This window comes from Leptopilina heterotoma, unplaced genomic scaffold (genome assembly GCF_015476425.1).
Source record: "Leptopilina heterotoma isolate Lh14 unplaced genomic scaffold, ASM1547642v1 Lhet_31, whole genome shotgun sequence".
Classification (NCBI taxonomy): Eukaryota; Metazoa; Arthropoda; class Insecta; order Hymenoptera; family Figitidae; genus Leptopilina; species Leptopilina heterotoma.
The window spans coordinates 1,851,273-1,871,724 of record NW_025111011.1 but is presented as its reverse complement, the minus strand read 5'-3'; the positions used below and the strand labels follow the sequence as shown (position 1 = coordinate 1,871,724).

The 20,452-nt window shown below is 23.4% G+C and overlaps 1 protein-coding gene across 7 annotated transcripts in view; it reads left to right on the top strand.

Moving 5' to 3' along the window:
* Positions 1 to 20,452, top strand: part of LOC122504672 (disabled homolog 2-interacting protein) — a 239,990-nt gene that overhangs the window by 64,545 nt on the left and 154,993 nt on the right. The window contains exon 1 of one of the 7 annotated variants that reach the window (XM_043615871.1): positions 16,417 to 18,580. The exons of 4 other annotated variants lie outside the window; for them this stretch is intronic. In XM_043615871.1, the coding sequence (XP_043471806.1) occupies positions 17,752 to 18,580 (829 nt within the window). In that variant the 5' untranslated portion in view covers positions 16,417 to 17,751. Of the gene's footprint in view, positions 1 to 16,416; positions 18,581 to 20,452 lie in introns of those variants that run through there. 2 more of the 7 variants (XM_043615869.1, XM_043615870.1) reach the window with 2 other exon arrangements.

Below are 20,452 nucleotides of genomic sequence, written 5' to 3'. Positions count from 1 at the left end.
TAGAGGGATTGAATTATTTTCATAAATAATAAAATTCTTTTTAGGAATTCCATTATTTTCATAAATAAAATTCATCGCAGAATTTCAATTATTTTTAATACAATTTTAATCAAATTCCTCGAAAAATGCAATTGTTCTTAACAATTTTATTTATTATCGTCAAAAGAAATCAATTATTTAAAAATGTTTTGATGAAATTCTTTATGAGAATTCAATTTTCAGAAATATTTCATTATTCCAAGAATTATTTATTTTTCATTTAAGGGGATTTGAACCTTGATGACGTCACAGTTTGTGCAAAGCATTAGTTTTAAATCTGTGACGTCATCATGGTTCAAATGCCCTTAAATAATGGAATTCTAGTAGATTTTTCTAATAAAAATTGATTTAAAAATGAATTTCAGTTAAAATTTTAGATTTTTAGAAATACCTAGGTAATTAAATTTTGAAATTAATTTTTTTGAAAAAGTCTAATAAAATTTTTTTTATATTATTTGAGTTTTTATTTTCTAATATATATTTAATTGAAAAATTTACAAATAATTAAAACTTCGTAAAATTGAATATTGTAAACAAATTGATTTGAAAATTGTCAAAGAACTTTTTCGAAAATTATTAAAAGATGAATTTTAGTTGAAAACATTAAATTGAAAAATTTAATTTTAGAAATTGGATGAAAAATGTAAAGAAAAAAATGCTAAAAGAAATCAATTATTTAAAAATGTTTTGATGAAATTCTTTATGAGAATTCAATAATTGAATTTTGAAAAGGTTTCAAATTAAATTCTTTGAAAATTTTAATTTTTCATACTTATAACCAACAATTCTGTGGAATTAATTATTAAATTATTAATTATTAATTAATTAATTATTAAAAAGTTTAATTGAATTTTCTTTTGAAATTATTTGAAGTGTTTATTTTTTAATACGTATTTAATTGAAGAATTTCTGAATAATCGAAATTTCACGTAAAATTTAATTGTAAACAAATTCTCAAAGAAGAACTTTTTTAAAAATTATTAAAGATAATTGATTTAAAGAAGAATTTTACTTTAAAATTCTAGAAAATAATAATTGAATTAAAATGATGAAAATAATTTTTAAAAAATTACAGTTAAAATATTCCTTTTATATAAAATAATCTTATTATTCGGTTATATTTAATTTATTATAAATAAATAAAAAAAAAAGGTTTGAATTTGAATCTTTTGAAGAATTTTAATTCCTATGGAAAAATAATAATGATTCAATATTTATTTAGAAAATAAGTTATTGATGTTTTCGAATAATTTTAAAATCGTTTTTAAGTTTTAACAAATAGAAATTTTGTAAATATTTTTTTTCAAACAATTAAGTTTTTCATATTAAAAAAAAGGATAATATTTTGCAGAATTTACATTTGTTAATTACCTAAAACGTTTGTTAGAAAATGCTATTTTTTTTTAGAAACAAAGAAATAATGAATAATAACATTAATAATTTTTTTAGATGAATAAAAGTATTTTTGAATTATTTAAAAAATAAAAATAATATTATTAAATGAAAAAATAGTAAAAAAAATAAAGAAGTAGGTATAATATTATCTATCAAATATATAAATTAATTTGTAAATAATTAATTAATTTTTGTACTTCCTCCTTTTTACGCTTTTTTTTACAATAAATATAAAAATATGGAAAAGTTTTTCGAGAAATAAATGCGTGGATGAATATGACTTAAAAGTTCATAAAGGATGAATTTTTTTGAGATGAAAATAAATTCTCCGTAAGGGCAGAAGCAATAGGATAGCTGTCGTCATATTTCACGGGATTTTGCAAGCACGTGTTGGAAACTGCGAGTTGATTAACAGCTTCTTTGTCTGTTGTACTTTGCGTGACTTTGGCGAAAGAGTTGCATTCGACATCAAAGTTAAAAATTTTCTGTAAACTTCTCAATATATATATATATATTCTCAATTTTCTGATTTAGTAAATTATAGGATATACTTTGTATGAAATTATACACTTTCAAATAATTACTTCAGAGTTGCAGGTTGCTACAAAAAATATACTGTTGTCAAGAATAGAAAAAAAAATTGAATGTTTATTAGAATTCGTGGTGATTTTATATATATAGTTTATGAGTAAAATAAAAAAGACACGAAAATTATAATTTATTTAACCAATAGAATTGTGTCAATAAATAGTATAAATTGTGTAGACTTTGTTGGTGGTCCTGACCGGAAGAATAAATTGACAAAATAATCCGATGAAAGTACCTTATTGACTACCGTTGGTCGTTTGTCCTCGGCTGAGATTTGAGATGATAAGAACTTATTTTTTTTTCACTCGAGAAGGTGTGGTCTTGGCATTTTTCTCAAATTCAACCGTCAACAATGGAAAATATCAGGTTACATGTGTGTGTGTGACTTACTTCCCAGCTCGGCGGCGATTTATATACCTTTTTTCTCCTGCCCGAACTGAATCCCTTTTTTCTGGAAACATCAAAAAATAATGGAATTTTAAAAGAACAGGAGATTTGTTATGTTGTCCTTTTGAAGATTCTCAAGAGTTTTCGTATTCTTTCTACCTCTTAAAGTATAATAGAGAAAACCTACTACGATATAAAACTTTGTCAAGTCAAATTTAAAATACCATGTTTCCTAAAATCAAAAAGATTTATTTTCATACTGTAGAAGCTATTCTGATTTTTGTTCGGACCAAAAGAAAAGTATTTCCTTTCTTATTTCTAAAAATGTATCCAAATAAAATGAACATATTTCTTGTTGATTTGAATTTTTAATTAAAATTCATAATTATTGTGATTATAATTATTATTCTTGGGAGTGGAAGTTTCGAGGTGTCTCGTTTTCATCAAGAGTGTAGAATTTGTGGGCGTGCGGATCACATGGACCATTAGTTGTTTATCGTCAAGATGACACTTGAACAGTATACTTCCTGATGGATATCGTGAGTGGAACAACAGGTGGGCTGCGATGGATCACGTGACTGTCAGAATCAAATTACATCTCAAATGAGTGATCAGACAGTTGTGTTGAAAATTTTAATGATACAACACATGCTTAATAGAGACTTTAAGAATTCATTATTTTTCCGAATATCATTCTACTTTTCCCTTTCTTTTTAATTAGATTTTCTGAAAAATAACCAATCTTTAGTTTTACCGAAAAGTTGAAACCGAGTTTGGGCATAATTTCAGTTAATCAATTATCACAGGGCTCGAACCAGGTCCATAAATCCCATAAAGGTCCGTAAATTTGCTTCAAGTCCGTAAAAGTCAGTGTTTTTGAAAAAGAAGTCCGTAATGTTCGTAATTTGATTGAGAAAAGACGAAAATTTCGTAAATTGCACAATATAATTTGGAGAATTTTAGAGAAATTACAAATTGCAAAAATTCAATTATTTTCAAAAGTAATAAAATTCTTCGCAAAAATTCAATTATGTTCAAAAATTAAAAAAAAAAAATTCGAGTCAAAATTTCAATTATCTTTAGAAATAATAAAATTCTTCTTCGAAATTCAATTATTTTCAAAAATTTTAATAAAATTCTTGTCAAAATTTCAATTATTTTCAAAAATTTCCCCCAATTCGATGATTTTCATTATCTACTGTTTTAAAAAAACTTTCCAAAAGAATTCAATTTTTTAAAAAAAAAACTTAAATAAAATTCTACGAAAACCTTTCATTATTTTCATAAAGTAATAAAAATTTAACAGGAATTCAATTATTTACAAATTTTTTAAAAATTTCTTTCCAATAATTCAATTATTATAATAAATAATAACTTTTTTACAGGAGTTCAATTATTTTCGTAAATAATAAAATTCTTCTTAGAAATTCAATTATTATTTTCATAAATAAATAAAACTCATGGCAAAATTTCAATTATTTTTAATACAATTTTAATCAAATTCCTCAAAAAATGTAATTATTCTTAAAAATTTTATTAAAATTCGTCAAAAGAATTCAATTATTTAAAAATTTGTTGATTAAATTCTTTATGAGAATACAATTTTAAGAAACATGCAATTATTCAATAAATTGTTTTTTTTTTGTATTTAAATAATTGAATTCTAGTAGATTTTTTTAATAAAAATTGATTTAAAAATGAATTTCTGTTAAAAACAAATAAATTTGAAAATTCTTAAGAAAGTTTTCCAAAAATTATTAAAAATAATGGATTAATAGAATAATTTTGGTAGGTGGTCACTTTTTCTAAAAAATATTTTCTAATCCTTTTTGTCTAAAAAAAAATCGATTTTTAATGAAATATGTTTTCTCAAAAAAGTTTTTCTTACAAGTTTTAATCTCTAAAAAAAGTTTTTTTTAAAAAGTTATGATTCCTAATATTTATTTTCCTAAAATTTTTTAAAATTCTATAAATTTTGATAAATAAGTTAGAAAATTTTTAAAACATTAAGATTAAGAAATAGAAACTATTTTGCATATTTTCTGTTTCTCAATCACAATTTTGTTTACAAAATTATGTTTCTTTTTGGAAAAATAAAAAAATTTTTATAAAATTACTAGATTATTTAAAAATTTCGTTAAAAAATTTCCATAATTTCTTTTTTTTATTATAATTTTTTAACGAAATCTCAAATATTTTTTTTGTTTAGAATTAGAAAATTTTCGTAAATTTTATTTTTTAATTTGATTGTCATTACAAAAATTGAATATTGTTATAAAACGAATTTTTGAAAATGAACTTTATTAGACTGGTTATATTTTCGACAGTAATTGGTTCGTAAATTACAAAAAAATTACAAAAAAAATTCAAAATACTAATTTTTATTTTTTTCTGTTTCAGGTAAGAATCAGTGTTCTTTTTCAAAAGATGTCTTCAATACAGGAGGTAAATTTATTACAATTTTTTTTGGAATTACGAAAAGAAATTTTAACCAAAATGCTACTTTAGTAGCAAAGTTTTTGGTGGTTTCAATTAAAAATTTCGCTATTTTATAAAAATGTATTGTTGTTAACAAAAAGATTATTTTTTTTAGTAATAATATTTTTCATTTTTTTAATTTTTAATTTTTAATATTTTAATCGAATTTTTCGGAAAATGTAATTATTTTTAAAAATTTTATTAAAAATCGTCGAAAGAATTCAATTATTTAAAAATTTGTTTATAAAATTCTTTATGAAAATTGAATTTTAAGAAACATTTAATTATTAAATAAATTATTTATTTTTATATTTAAATAATTGAATTCTAGTAGAATTTTCTAATAAAAATTGATTTAAAAATGAATTTCTGTTAAAAACAAATGAATTTTAAAATTCTTAAAAAACTTTTTCAAAAATCATTAAAAGTAATGAATTTATAGAAAATTTTTAGTTAAAAACACTAGAAAGAAAAGTTTAATTTTGGAAAAGCTACAAATTATTGCAGAAATTGAATTTTTTTCAACAGTAATTTCCTTTGCAGAAGTTTAAATATGTTCAAAAGTAATAAAATTCTTCTTAGGAATTCAATTATTTTCATAAAGATGAAAAATTATAGCAGAATTTTAATTATTTTTAATACAATTTTAATCGAATTTCTCGAAAAATATAATTATTCCTAAAAATTTTATTTTAATAGCATTAGAGAGTAAACTTCTAGAAATAATTGAATTTTGAAAAAGTTTCTAATTGAAATCTTTAAAAATCTGAATTTTTCATATTTTTAATTAAAAAATTTTGTAGGACTAATTTTTTTGAAAAATTTAAATTCCAATTCCTGAAATTATTTCAAGTTTTTATTCTCTAATATATATTTAATTGAAGGCACAAATAATAAAATTTATCGTAGAATTTAAATTATTTTTAATACAATTTTAATCAAATTCCTCGAAAAACGTAATTATATTCATAAAAATTTTAATCAAATTTGTCAAAAGAATTCAATTTTTTAAAAATTTGTAGATTAAATTCTTTACGAGAATTCAATTTTAAGAAAGATTCAAATATTCAATGAATTTTTTTTTGTATTTAAATAATTGAATTCTAGTAGAATTTTCTAATAAAAATTGATTTAAAAATGAATTTCTGTTACAAACAAATGAATATTAAAATTTTTAAAGAACTTTTCTAAAAGTTATTAAAAATAATTGATTTATAGAGAAATTTTAGTTAAAAGACACTAAAAAAAATTAAATTTTTGAGAAGTTACAAACTATATTGAAGAAATTAAATTATTTTCAAGAGTAAGAAAATTCTTCGCAGAAAATTGGATGATTTTCAAAAATAATAATATTCTTCTTAAGGATTCAATTATTTTCATGAATAATAAAATTCATCGCAGAATTTCAATTATTGTTAATACAATTTTAATAGAATTTTTGAAAAATGGAATTATTCCTAAAAATTTTTTTAAAAAGCTTCGAAAGATTTCAATTACTTAAAAATTTGTTGCTAAAATTCTTTATGAGAATTGAATTTGAAGAAACATTCAATATTGTTCAATAAATAATTTATTTTTGTATTTAAATAATTGAATTCTAGTAGAATTTTCTAATAAAAATTGATTTAATAATGAATTTCTGTTTGTTTTACATAAAAATTATGAATATTAGAAGAAATAAAGCATGAATTTTTAGAAACAATTGAATTTTAATTGAAATTAATTTTTTTGAAAAAGTTTAATTGAATTTTTTTTTCTATTATTTGAAGATTTATTTTCTAATATTTATTTAATTGAAGAATTGTACGAATAATTGAAATTCGTAAAATTGAATATTGTAAACAAATGGATTTGAAAATTGTCAAAGAACTTTTTCGAAAATTATTAAAAATAATTGATTTAGGAAGAATTTTAGTTAAAAATTCTAGTTAATAATAATTCAATTGTAAATGATTTTATCACTCGGTCATCTTTAGTAATTATTTATAATTAGTTATAATTTATTTATTATTTATTTATTTATAATTATAGTTATAAAAAATTTAGTTTACAGTTTTGAGTAAAATGTTCTGTTATTTGACTCGGAATGGTTATATTTTTGTCAGCAATAATTGGTCACTGAATGTTCCGTAATTTTTCATTTTTTGTCAATAAAGTCCGTATTTTTAAATACTTTCACTAGTTCGAGTTCTGTTATCAGCATAATTTTTAAAATTGCAATTCACATAAAAATCTGTAAAAAGAATTACAATTAGACTATTAGAGAAAATGTGAGGTGAAATTTGAATGATTTAGTTTCTTCTGCATGGGACGAGAATGAAAAAATCAACTGTAACTAATTTGGTCAGTTAAAATGTATACCTTGTGTGCTTTGGGACATCCGTCATTTCTGAATCCAAAATAAGTATGCTGACCAACGTCCGTCAACCTTATATGCAAATGGAACATCAAGCTCCCCCAATTGAAAGTGGCATTCTACATCTGCTACTTCCTCTTGGTCCTGGCTTCGATATTGCGTCCATTATTCACGTTCAAAGAAATTACTCGTGTCGTAATGCAGTTATTACTACTTAGATCTTGTGCATATTCTGCAATTGCTTCCATTCTGACACACGCATAAAGGGCACATTGTAATCATTTTAATTCACGAGAGAGAATATTACAGGTCTCTCTCGCATTCAAATTGTCCCTGTGCTTTGGTGATTTTTTTTTTTTGCACTCTTTTTTCTTTCAATTGTCAAATTTAATTTTTTTCGATTAGACTGCGGGGGAAAAATTTATTTGACTTTATTTTTACATTTTTAGAACTTTGTGTTTTGTTTTTATTTTTTAACTCTGCAGACTGGTATTTTAAACTATTTACAAGCGTGTATTGTGGAAAAAAGGAAGAACAAGAAGTAAATAATTTGCGCTCCTCCAGGTTTTGTTCTTCCGTTGCGTTGGTGAACGCTCTCATAAATTAGACGTTCATGGCCCTTAAATCTTTTCGAAACCCACCCTATAGTAATCCTGCGGATATTTTGGCTTTTATATTTAAGTTGAAAACATTTTTTTTTTCCACTAGACATAATAAAAAATATTACCTAAAGAATTAGAAATATTTCTCTCTATTCCCGAGTGGATTTTTTCTTTTTAACTTTCGAATTGGAATTACTTTCGAATTAGAAATACGTAAAAGAAATTTTATTAAAAATTCAACTGTAATATACATAGTAAATTAAGATATTAAAAAGCTTAAGATTTGCAATTGAAAAAAGATAATAATTTATATTTTTGATCAAAAATTCGATAAGGAGAAAAAGAGCACACTCGTCAAGTAGATGACACATGCGGTTTTTAAATGAATCTTATAAACATTCAGAGGTATTCGTGTTGCGTTCTAGTTTTTTTTTTATCCACGTGTAAAGAGAGAGGGCATTTACTCTTTACTGTCAATAACATTACTTACAAGAGAAAGAGAAGCGGAAGTCAGAAACATCCGCCGGAGCAATTTTTAAATAAGAAGAAATATAATCTTTGTCGTTTATATAGACATGTCTCACAATTTAATGAGTCAACGACAATGGAACATAATTATGTTCCATAATACTCAAATTACCAAATATAAAATTTAATATCAAAACTAAATTAAAACACCTAAATCTTTAAATTTATTTAAATAATCAAGATAATTGTATAGCAATAATAATTAATCATAATTATCTTATTATTATTATCTTATTGTCTTATTATCTTAATTATAATTATCTTAATTATCTCTTTAAATTTTAATTAATGACTGACTTTTTGCTTTTGAATAAGTATAGTAATTTTTACTAATCCGAATTTAGAGAGAATCAGAGCTCGAATCAGTGAAAGTATTTAAAAATACGGACTTTACGGGCCAAAAATGAAAAATTATGGACCAATTACTGACAAAAATATAAGTCAGAATTAAATAAGAAAACATTTTACTTCAAACTATATAAATTAAATTTTTTATAAAAAATAATTATTAAAGATGACCGAGTGATAAAATCATTCACAATTCAATTATAATTTACAAAAATTTTTAACTAAAATTCTTCTTTAAATCGATTATTTTTAATAATTTTCGAAAAAGTTCTTTGATAATTTTCAAATCCATTTGTTTACAATATTCAATTTTATGAATTTCAATTATTCGTAAATTTTTCCATTAAATAAAAATTAGAAAATAAAAACTTCAAATAATAAAAAAAAATTTAATTAAACTTCTTTCAAAAAACATAATTTCAAAATTCAATTATTTTTAAAAATTCACGCTATATTGCTTTTAATATTCAATTATTATCTAAAACTTTAATTGAAAGTAATTTTTAAATCAATTTTTGTTAGAAAATTCTACTAGAATTCAATTATTTAAAAAATACAAAAAACACAATTTATTGAATAATTGCATGTTTCTTAAAATTAAATTCTCATAAAGAATTTTATAAACAAATTTTTAAATAATTGAATTCTTTCAATGATTTTTAATAAAATTTTTTAGGAATTACATTTTTCGAGGAATTCGATTAAAATTGTATTCAAAATAATTGAAATTCTGCGATGAGTTGTTATTATTTATGAACATAATTGAATTCCTAAGAAGAATTATTTTTAACTACAATTTTTTCATAAATCATATAATTTTAATAATTTTTAAAAAAGTTGTTGAAGAATTTTCAAATTCATTTGTTTTTAAAAAATATTCATTTTTAAATCAATTTTTATTACAAAATTCTACTAGAATTTAATTATTGAAATACCTAAAAAAAATAATTTATTGAATATTTGAATGTTTCTTAAAATTGAATTCTCAAAAGGAATTTAATCAAAAAACTTTTGAAGAATTGAATTCTTTTGACGATTTTTAATAAAAGTTTTAAAAATAATTACATTTTCCGAAAAATTCCATTAAAATTGTATAAAAAATAATTAAAATTTTGCGATGAGTTTGATTATTTATGAAAAAAGTTGAATTCCTAAAAAGAATTCTATTATGTACGAAAATAATTGAATCCCTGTAAAAATTTTATTATTTATAAAAATAATTGAATTTTTCTATAAATCCATTATTTTTAATAATTTTTGAAAAAGTATTTTAAGAATTTTCAAATTCATTTATTTTCAACAAAATTCATTTTTTAATAAATTCTTATTAGAAAATTCTACTAGAATTCAATTATTTAAATACAAATTTAAATGTAAAAATGCAAATAAATAATTTATTGAATAAATTGAACGTTTCTTAAAATTAAATTCTCACAAAGAGTTTTATAAACAAATTTTTAAATAATTGAATTCTTTTGACGAACTTTAATAAAATTTTTAAGAATAATTACATTTTTCGAGAAATTCGATTAAAATTAAATTAAAAATATTTGAAAATGTTTGCTATGAGTTTTATTTATTTATGAAAATAATTTAAATTCTAAAAAGAATTTTATTATTTACGAAAATAATTGAACTCCTGTAAAAAAGTTATTAGTTATAAAAATAATTGAATTATTGGAAAGAAATTTTTAAAAAATTTGTAAATAATTGAATTCCTGTTAAATTTTTATTATTTTATGGAAATAATGAAAGGTTTTCGTAGAATTTTATTTAAGTTTTTTTAAAAAAATTGAATTCTTTAGGAAATTTTTTTTAAAATAGTAGTTAATGAAAGTCTTTAAATTGGGGGAAATTTTTGAAAATAATTGAAATTTTGCCAAGAATTTTATTAAAATTTTTAAAAATAATTGAATTCCAAAGATGAATTTAATTATTTCTAAAACTAATTGAAATTTCGCCAAGAATTTTATTAAAATTTTTTAAAATAATTAAATTTCAAAGATAAACTTCATTATTTCTAAAACTAATTGAAATTTTTACGGGAATTTTTCTAAATTTTTTAACATAATTGAATTTTTGCGAAGAATTTTATTACTTTTGAAAATAATTGAATTTCTGCGAGCATTTTGTAATTTCTCTAAAATTCTCTAAATTATATCGTCCAATTTAAAATCTTTTCGTCTTTTCTTAATCAAATTACTCAATCAAATCCCTAATCATATTATTAACAATTCCACAGAATTGTTAGTAAAAAATATAGAAAATTCAAAATTTCAATGATTTTAATTTAAAACTTTTTCAAAATTCAATTATTTCTAAAAATTTACTTTTTAATGCTTTTAATATTCAATTATAATCTAAAATTTTAACTGAAATGTGTTTTTAAATCAATATCTATGAGAAATTCTACTAGAATTCAATTATTTAAATACAAAAATAAATCATTTATTCAATAATTGAATGTTTCTTAAAATTCAATTCTCATGAAGAATTTTGTAAACAAATTTTTAAATAACTAAATTCTTTCGACGATTTTTAATAAAATTTTTAAGAATTTTTTCGAGGAATTCGATTAAAATTGTATAAAAAATAATTGAAATTCTGCAATGAGTTTTATTATTTCTGAAAATAATTGAATTCCTAAAAAGAACTTTATTCTTTACGAAAATAATTGAATCCCCGCAAAAATTTTATTATCTATGAAAAAAATTGAATGATTGCGAAGAAATTTATAAAAAAAAATTGAAAATAATGTATTTCCTGTGAAATTTTTATTACCTATCTTTTAAAAATAATTAAAAGTTTGTGTAGAATTCTATAAAAAAAATTTTAAATATTTGAATTCTATTGGAAAATTTTTATGAAAATAGTGGATATTGAAAATCATTGAATTGAGGAAAATTTTGTAATTTTCATTTGTAATTTCTCTAAAATTATCCAAATTAAATCGTACAATTTACCATAACTTTTCATTCTTTCGTGCTTTACGGATTTTTTTTCAAAAAAACGGATTTTTACAGTATTTACGGACCTACTTCAAGCCCTGGAGAATGTAATGATAAACAACAATAATTAATAATATAGTATAGTAAATAATAACTATTAGATAATAATTATTAATTATAAATAATTACTCAGAAAAATACCAAAAATTACTTGTAAATAACTGCGATAATAAAAGTAATTATATATGATCTTTTTTTTCTCCCAGCGAAGAAATTGATATTCGGGAGATTGGTTCAATTTTTTTCTCAATAAAGACGTCGTCATTTAAAACTGTTAATTGGATCTCCGTTCTTTTGCAAGATTTCAGTAATATTTTCAACAGGGTAGGTAGATCATCACTTAAAATGCCGGGAATGAAGAAAAGAAAAAAAGGAATGAAAAATCGTTTAAAAAAGCTGTAACGAGATCTTGAATGACCGGCTGGCACGAATCCTGCTTCTTTGTCGCGAGTTGGGCGTCGACTTTTTTTTTCATTTTTTTTTTTACCCTTTTTAGCTCTCCTCTCTCACTGTATCTTATATATATGCAGGAAGACTCGCGGTCTTTCGACTTGTATAAGTATTCACTGTGTATATACCAATATATACCCGTTTTACTTACTTTGAAGCCAAAAGACAAAATTCACAAAATTCAGACAGGAAATTGGCGTCTAGTGTGACATGTATAAATAGATAGTAGGTGCAGTGCATAAGTACAAAAATTATCCCCCTTTTGTATATATATATGTATAGACACACTTTTATCTCGGAAGCACTTTAAAAAGTATCAAAATATGTGCGTTCATCCTGCGGATGAAAAGACGCCTTTCTTGAAGCCTATGCTGCTAATTTTAAATTCCACGCGGGTCTTCTTTTCGTAAAGTTTTTCAATATATCATATAAAAGTTAAATGACTCGAGAACATTTTTTTTTCGTGGGGAAAGCTTTCGTAAATTTAAACTTCGTCTCATTTTCGACACGAACTTCTTTAATTTATAATTTAGCGCAAATTTAAACCTTTCCTTCTTGAAGGATTGAGAAATAATTTCTTTTTACTAATCATTATCTATTCTTTTTGGAATAGATAATGATAATTTTACCACCTGTACAAAAAATACAGGTGGTAAAATTTATCCAATAAATAAATTTTGTCAATAATTGCAAATGGTAAAATTTACACAATTGCATAAATAAATTTTGTTGAAAAAAAATGAGGAACGAGATAATTATTCGAAATTATTATTTTGAACGAGATAATCGAAATTTTGATGATTGTAATTAAATAACTTCTCTCTTTCTGAATGTTAAATACATTAACGTTTTCGGCATCATTAGTCTCGCTAAAATGTTCGACATAAAGAACTCTTTATGCTGATATTTAGTGGCCAACATATATCAACATTATGAATAATAAATTTCGAAGGGCGGACACGTTCTGCTTTTTGTTTCACCTCCCGCTGACAATAGTTTTTAGAGAGACTGCGCTGATTTTTTACTTCACCTTTTTTAAAATTTTTTTTGTTTGTTTGTATAAAGATGAGACATTTTTTATATTTTTATTTATATAACTAATAGTTTTATATTTTTCATTCATGCGTTAAAAATGCGATTTTTAACTCAGCGTTTAATAATAAATTTAGTGAATTAATTTTTCCACTTGAGAACGCCAAGGTCGCCACCAGAGGGCAGTGAAAATTCTAAGAAGGAACTGAACTGACATCTAGCGGTGACCTTGGCGTTCGCAGGTGGAGAATAACGTCTCCATATTGAATTTCACGTTGTTCGTAAGTAATTCAATTAAATAATGAAATTTTCACTGGAATTCACTAATTTAAAATTCCATTTTCATGAACCTTTTCGAAAAAAATTATTGAGAATATTTAAATAAAATTCTTTGATTGAAATTAATTATTTACAAAAAAAAAAAAATTGATAGAATTTTTTTTACAAGAATTTAATTATTTTCAATACAATTTTTCATAAATTCCTCGATAATATAATTATTTTCATAAATATAATAAAATTCATCGCAAGAATTCAATTATTTTTCATTTATATTTGAATATTCTAATACAAACCCTTCAACATTTTTTTCTAATTCTGACTATAGAATGAATTTTTTAATATTATTTAATTATTTCAAAAGTTTTAATGCAATTATCTTGATAAATAACAAAATTCTTTACAAAAATTCAATTATTTTTAGGAATTTTAAAAAAATTCTTTACAAAATTCGATTATTTTCATAAATAACAATATTCATCACAAGAATTCAATTATTTTCAAAGGTAATAAAATTCTTCGAAGAAATTCAATTATTTTAAAAAATTTGAACGAATATTTCGTTAAGAATTCAATTATCTTTATAAATAGCAAAATTTTTCGCCAAAAATTCAATTATTTTCAAAAATTTAAATGAAACTCTTTTCAAAATTTCAATTATTTTCAAAAGTTTTTCGCAGTTCAATGATTTTTAAATAATTTTAATTTTAAATAAATTAAGGATTTAAATAAATTAAAATTTAAGAAACATTTCATTATTCAATAAAATAATAAAATTCGTTGCAATAATTCAAAAATTTTCATAAATAACTTTTCATTCGTCACAGGAAATTAATTATTTTCAAAATTTTTTAAGTAATTTTGTAAAAGAATTCAATTATCTTGATAAACAACAAAATTTTCCACATAAAATCAATTATTTTAAGGAATATTAATAAAATTCTTTTCCAAAATTCAATTATTTCGATAAATATCCAAATTCGTCATAAGAATTCAATTCTTTTGAAAACTAATAAAATACTTTCGAAGAATAAAATTATTTTCGAATTTTTTTTAAAAATTCCCGTTAAGAATTAAATTACCTTTTTTTATAAATAGATAGCGAAAATCTTCTCAAGAATTAAAATTATTGTCAGAAATTTTAATAATATTCTTGGGAAAATTTCAATTATTTAAACGAAATTTAATAAAAATTCTTCACATGAATTTATTTAATTATTTTCATAAATTAATATTTAAATTTTTCTCAGGAATTTAATTATTTAAAAAAATTTTAATAAAATTCTTCCAAAAGTTTTCAATTATTTTCAAAAATTGTTATAAAATTCTTTAATATGATAAATTTTAGTAAAATTTTAATTAAATTCCTTAAAAGAAATTAATTATTTTCAAAAGTTGTTAATAAAATTCTTTGTAAAAATTAAATTCTAAGAAACATTCAATTATTGAATAAATTATTTATTTTTGTATTTAAATAATTAAATTCTCGTAGAATTTTCTAATAAAAATTGATTTAGAAATGAATTTCGGTTAGAATTTTAGATAATAATTAAATATTAAAAACATTAGGGGGGGGGATACTTAGAAATAATTGGATTTTGAAAAGGTTTCGATTTTCAAATTTTTAAAAATCAGAATTTTTCTTACTTTTAACTATAATAATTCTACGTAGAATTAATTTTATTATTAATTCACTGGGTTTTCTTCAATTCAAATTCAAATCTTTTGAAATACAATTGTATTTCAAAAGATTTGAATTTGAAATTTTTGAAAATCTTAATTTTTTTCTAGTAAGGGAAAAAGCTAAAATTTTGTCTGGAAAATCAAGGAAAATTAAGGGATAAACGAAATAAAATTTTTGTGGAAACCCTGATTTATTATATTTAATACAAACTTTAATTTAATTATTAAACAAATAAAATACAATTATTCTTTTAAATTTTAATAACATTTTTCTGAAAAAGCTTAATTATTTTTTAAAAAATTTAAGAAAATTTTGTTCAACAATTCAATTACCTTCACAAATATAATAGAATTCGTAGCAGAAATTCAATTTAATTTTTTATAAATAATAAAATTTCTTACAGGAATTCAATTATTTGAACACGGAGAGAGAATATATATTAAATTTTGTAAAAGTATTTTACAAATTGGGGAAAAAGTGCAACAAAGCGAAATTTTGATATAGAAAATACTAAACTTTAAAAAAAGTTTTGTGAAATTTATTAAAGTTATATTAGAATTTAATTAATATTCTTGATATTTGATATAATTATACTAAATTTCACATAAGTTTTTTTAAAGTTTAGTATTTTTTATATCAAAATTTCGCTTTGTCGCACTTTTTCCCCAATTTGAAAATATTTTTACAAAATTTAATATATATTCTCTCTCCGTGAAATTTTTTTAATAAAATTCATCTTAAGAATTTAATTATTTTTTAATACAATTTGAGATAAATTATTAAAAATAGTTTAATTATTCTTTTAAATTTTAATAATTTTTTTCGAGAGAAATTAATTATTTTTACAAAATGTAATAAAGTTTTTTTTAAAAATTCAATTTGTAAATGTATGATGATTATTACTACTTTTATTATTATTAGTATTATTTTTATTATTATTATTATTTTTTATTTTTTTTTATTTTTAACATACAATTTTTATTATTATTGTTCCTGTTGTAAAAAAAATTGTTCTTAAAAAAATATTTTGCCTATTTAAAATTAACAAAAATCAACGAGCCCACTGCAGCAAAAAATATCAAAAGGAGTAAATCCAGAGAAAATTGGAGAGAAAATTGAAGATAGAAAAAAAGATAAAGATAGAGAGAGAGAAATCTCATAATATAATAATATACAATGGAAGTCTGGAGGAGTGCATCGTAGTAAACGAAATGCGTCGCGAGTCTTAACGGCCTGCCATCAGAGGCGCTGAGTGTTCAGTAGGAAAAAGTCGACACTCCTGAGCAGATAGTCGTGACTTCGTTCGGCAAGAGGTTGTCTATATCGCGCTCTCGTATCCGCGATTGTGCACGCTTTTTCACTTAATTTTCAAAAAAAAACAACAACAGGAATATTTTTTCGTTAAAAAAAATTTTAGACAATAATTCCTCTAGTGTTTTACACATCGGCGGATAAAAAAACAAAAATTCTCTTTGCAAATATATTAGAGAATTTACAATCTGAAAACCTGTCCTCTTGAGAAAACCAGTCCTTAAACGAATAAAGAATCTGTATTTTCTTTTTCGAAAGAGGAATTACTTGTGAATTATTGTAATACTCTAACAATATACCAGTTCAAAAAAAATTACTCTAATATACCAGTGATACTTGTAGAGCAAAATACCAGTAATACACTAGAAAAATACTAGCAAAATACTAGTATATACCACTAGTACCCCAACAATACCACCTACAATACCTACCCAACATAATTTCTTTTCTATTTTCTTTCCCTTTTTTTTTTAAACTATAAATAGTAAAATCGATTAAATGTTAAATGCAACAAATAAATAAAGTGTCTATAGAAAAAGGAAATGTGACAAGTTGAGTGTTTTGTGTGCCGAAGAAGTTGAATGTTTGAATCGAAATACTTTGTCGTGGAGAGTGAAGAAGGATATCTTGAGACAGGAGAGGAGAAAATACTTGTTTGAAACTTGTTTTGAACTTGAATTGATTCGAAGGAGTTAAACCACGACGAATGTCAATTCGTGTGATGCATCCACGTGCTTTTAGCACTACTTGAATTCATTTTAGGGTGGGAGTTGTGCCACAGTGTGTTTACGATATTTCACTCTTGGTTGAGAAGTTTTATAGTTCACATATATGTCCTCCTGAGAGCCATTGATCTGACAGTCAAGCGAGAAAGAGATATCCCTTTTTCTTATAGCGTTCTCACGATTGGCCAAGAGGAAAGGCGACCTTTTCTTTCTCTCTCTACCTTCTTAGCATTTAACCTGTCCCTATATCAGGAGCGTACAATTTCTCACTGATGAAACGTTTCATCATTCTTTAACAAGTTTAACATCTTTTAACAATCTTTAACATCTTTTAAATCTTTTAACAACCTTTAACATCTTACAACTCTACAAATCCTTTAACAACCTTTCTCAAACTTTAAGATCCTTTCACAATCTTTAGCATCCTTCAGCATCCTGTTTTAACATCGAATTTCCCGATTAGAAAATAATCCCAAAGAAACATTGGGAACATTTGGAATGGTTCAAATTCTGCCGAAATTTGAAATGTAATTGAGTCAAAATGCTCGAGCAGGAGGATTCTCCAAAGCGGAGATCGACATTCTATGTTTCACTTGATGGAGAATCGCGTCAAGGGACAATAACAATTTCCCCCAATTCGGAGAAATATTGTAATACATTTCCAATTGGTACGAGTACAAAAGTGGTGAATAATTTGACACGCACTTTGAGTAATCATGATAATCTGACAAGTAGTGAGAAGATTGAGCCACGCGGTAAGGTGCAATCGTTGACGAGAATTTTCGAGACATCGAAAGTGGATGATGGTTTGGAGCAACAGCAGCAGCAACAACAGAAAAAGAAGGTTGAGAGGACCAGGTCCTTTAAGACGATAGAAAGATTTCAGAGCCGGTTTACCGGTAAGAAAGATGCTGCGAGAAAGGACAACAGACTGAATAATAGTTTAGGTTCCATTGATACTGAGAATTGTAATGATGATGCTAGACGTAAAAATCGAAGTGACGATCGTCATCAGCATCAGAATCAGGATGATAATGAGGATGTTGAAAGGAGAACAACTGTGCCGAAGATTAAATCGAGAACTAGGGAATCGAGATCAATTGTCGAGCAGAAAATGTCAAAACAATGTGGTGGGAATAATAGTACGACTTTCGCGAATTTAATAAGAAGGACGCATAGTACAAAATTGGCGAGGAGTACAAGTGCTTTGGTTAGAGCTGGGAGGCAGCATACTCTTGATGATTCTGGTAATCATGAGGATTTTTCGGGTGATCATGAAAAGGATAGTCTCGATGATACCATTGGGAGGAATGAGTGTCCAGATGGATGTGTTTTTAAGGAGACTGATGTCGATGCCGGGATTCATTCAGGTGATGATTTTTTTTAATTGAAAATTGAATTTTAGGAAACAATAATTGAACAGTTGTATTTTTATCATTGGCACTTGTTTTATTTTTTGGTACTTCCTTCACTTTTTGGTACCAATTGTTTGGTACTTCTTTCAGTTTTTTCTTCTTTGTTTCTTCTTAAGAAATTTGGTACCAATCTTTTGGTACTTCTTTCAGTTGGTAAAAAATTGGTACCAAATCTGAACCAAAATTTTTAGTGATTTGATGACATTGGAAGCAGATTGGTACCAAATTGAAATAAAATTAGTGCGGAAAATTGAAATAAACTGGTACCAATTTGTATCAAACTGATACAAAATAGATGCATAAGTGTATCCAACTGGTAATTAAATCCAATTTGTACAAAACTGAATCAATTTGGTACCAAATCGAATGTAGTTGTTACAGAACTGAATTAAATTGGTATCAATCAAATTGGCAAAATTTTTGGTTTAACTTTGCCAAAATGGTACCAGACAGATTTAAAATTGCATCAAACTGGTAATTAAAGCAAATTTACTTAAAACTGAATCAATCTGGTACCAAATGGAATCAATTTGCTACAAATTTGAATCAAACTGGTACCAAATTAAATCCAGTTTATACGAATCAAACTGCTACTAAATTAATTAATTACTGATTAATTAAAATTGTAACATGGTACCAAATTGAATAAAACTGCTACCAAACAGAACCGAACAGAAACTTTGATACCAAAAGTGCATCAAAGTGGTACCAAATGAAATCAAATTTTTACAAAACAGAATCTTGGTACCAAATCGCAAAAATGAAATTGACACAAAAATTTTAAATGATCATTGGATCCATAAATAATGTTGCTTTGATTTCCCAAAACTAATTAACTTGCAAATTAGGTAAAGCAAAACTGATTAAAAAAAAAATCGTTGCAATTTTCAAATTTAAAAATAGAAATTCAGTAAGCTATAGTTTTTTTTTTATTCTGCCGTACGCAAAACAGTTTGCAAATGATTCTTGAAAGTTATTGTTTAGTTGTAGTATTGCCAAACAGATGTTTTGTGCTGTAGCTCTTTCATCAATTCACGAAAATTATATAGTTTCTCTTTTTATCGTTCGACTTCTATAATAATTGATCAATATTTTTAGTGCTACTTGTTCTTTTCTCGGATTTTCTCATAGCAATCGGAAGTTATTTTAGAAACGGTTTCTGCTTCTTGGGAAAAACAAACGTTGAAATAATTGTAGAGAATAGCACTTTTTGTTTTTTGTGGTATTTTTGAACTAGATATTTTGCTCATAATTTTAGATTATTATTATTATTATTACTAAATTTTGAAACTATTGTTTTCATTACTATTTTAATTTGATTTTTCTACAATTTTAATTTTATTTCTATTTTGATTTTGTGACTACTTTAATTTTACCACTGTTCTAATTTTGCCACTGCTGTTTCATTAATTTTTTCTGTTTTTCTCTTGCCACTACTGTTACTTTTTTATTATATAAAAGTCATTATAAGTAATAATAATTTCAACAATAGAGGATCTAAGAGCAACATCTTTCTCCATATTTTACAATTAAGTCTAACAAAACTACATAAAGTAGTTGTTTCATAATTATCATATTTATATATAATTTCACATTATTCTGTATGCGCGGTTTTTCGAAAACTTATATACATACTATGCTATCATTTTCCTTTAACGCTTAATTTCTATGCAGGATTCTCAAGGATGTTGTGAGAGAAAACGATAATTCTAATAATATTCTAAATGATGCAATAAAATTTATACGATGAATGATGAAGTAATACATAATTTATCATATCATCAGCATAATGAAAAATCGTCTTATTTGTATATACAATATATATAT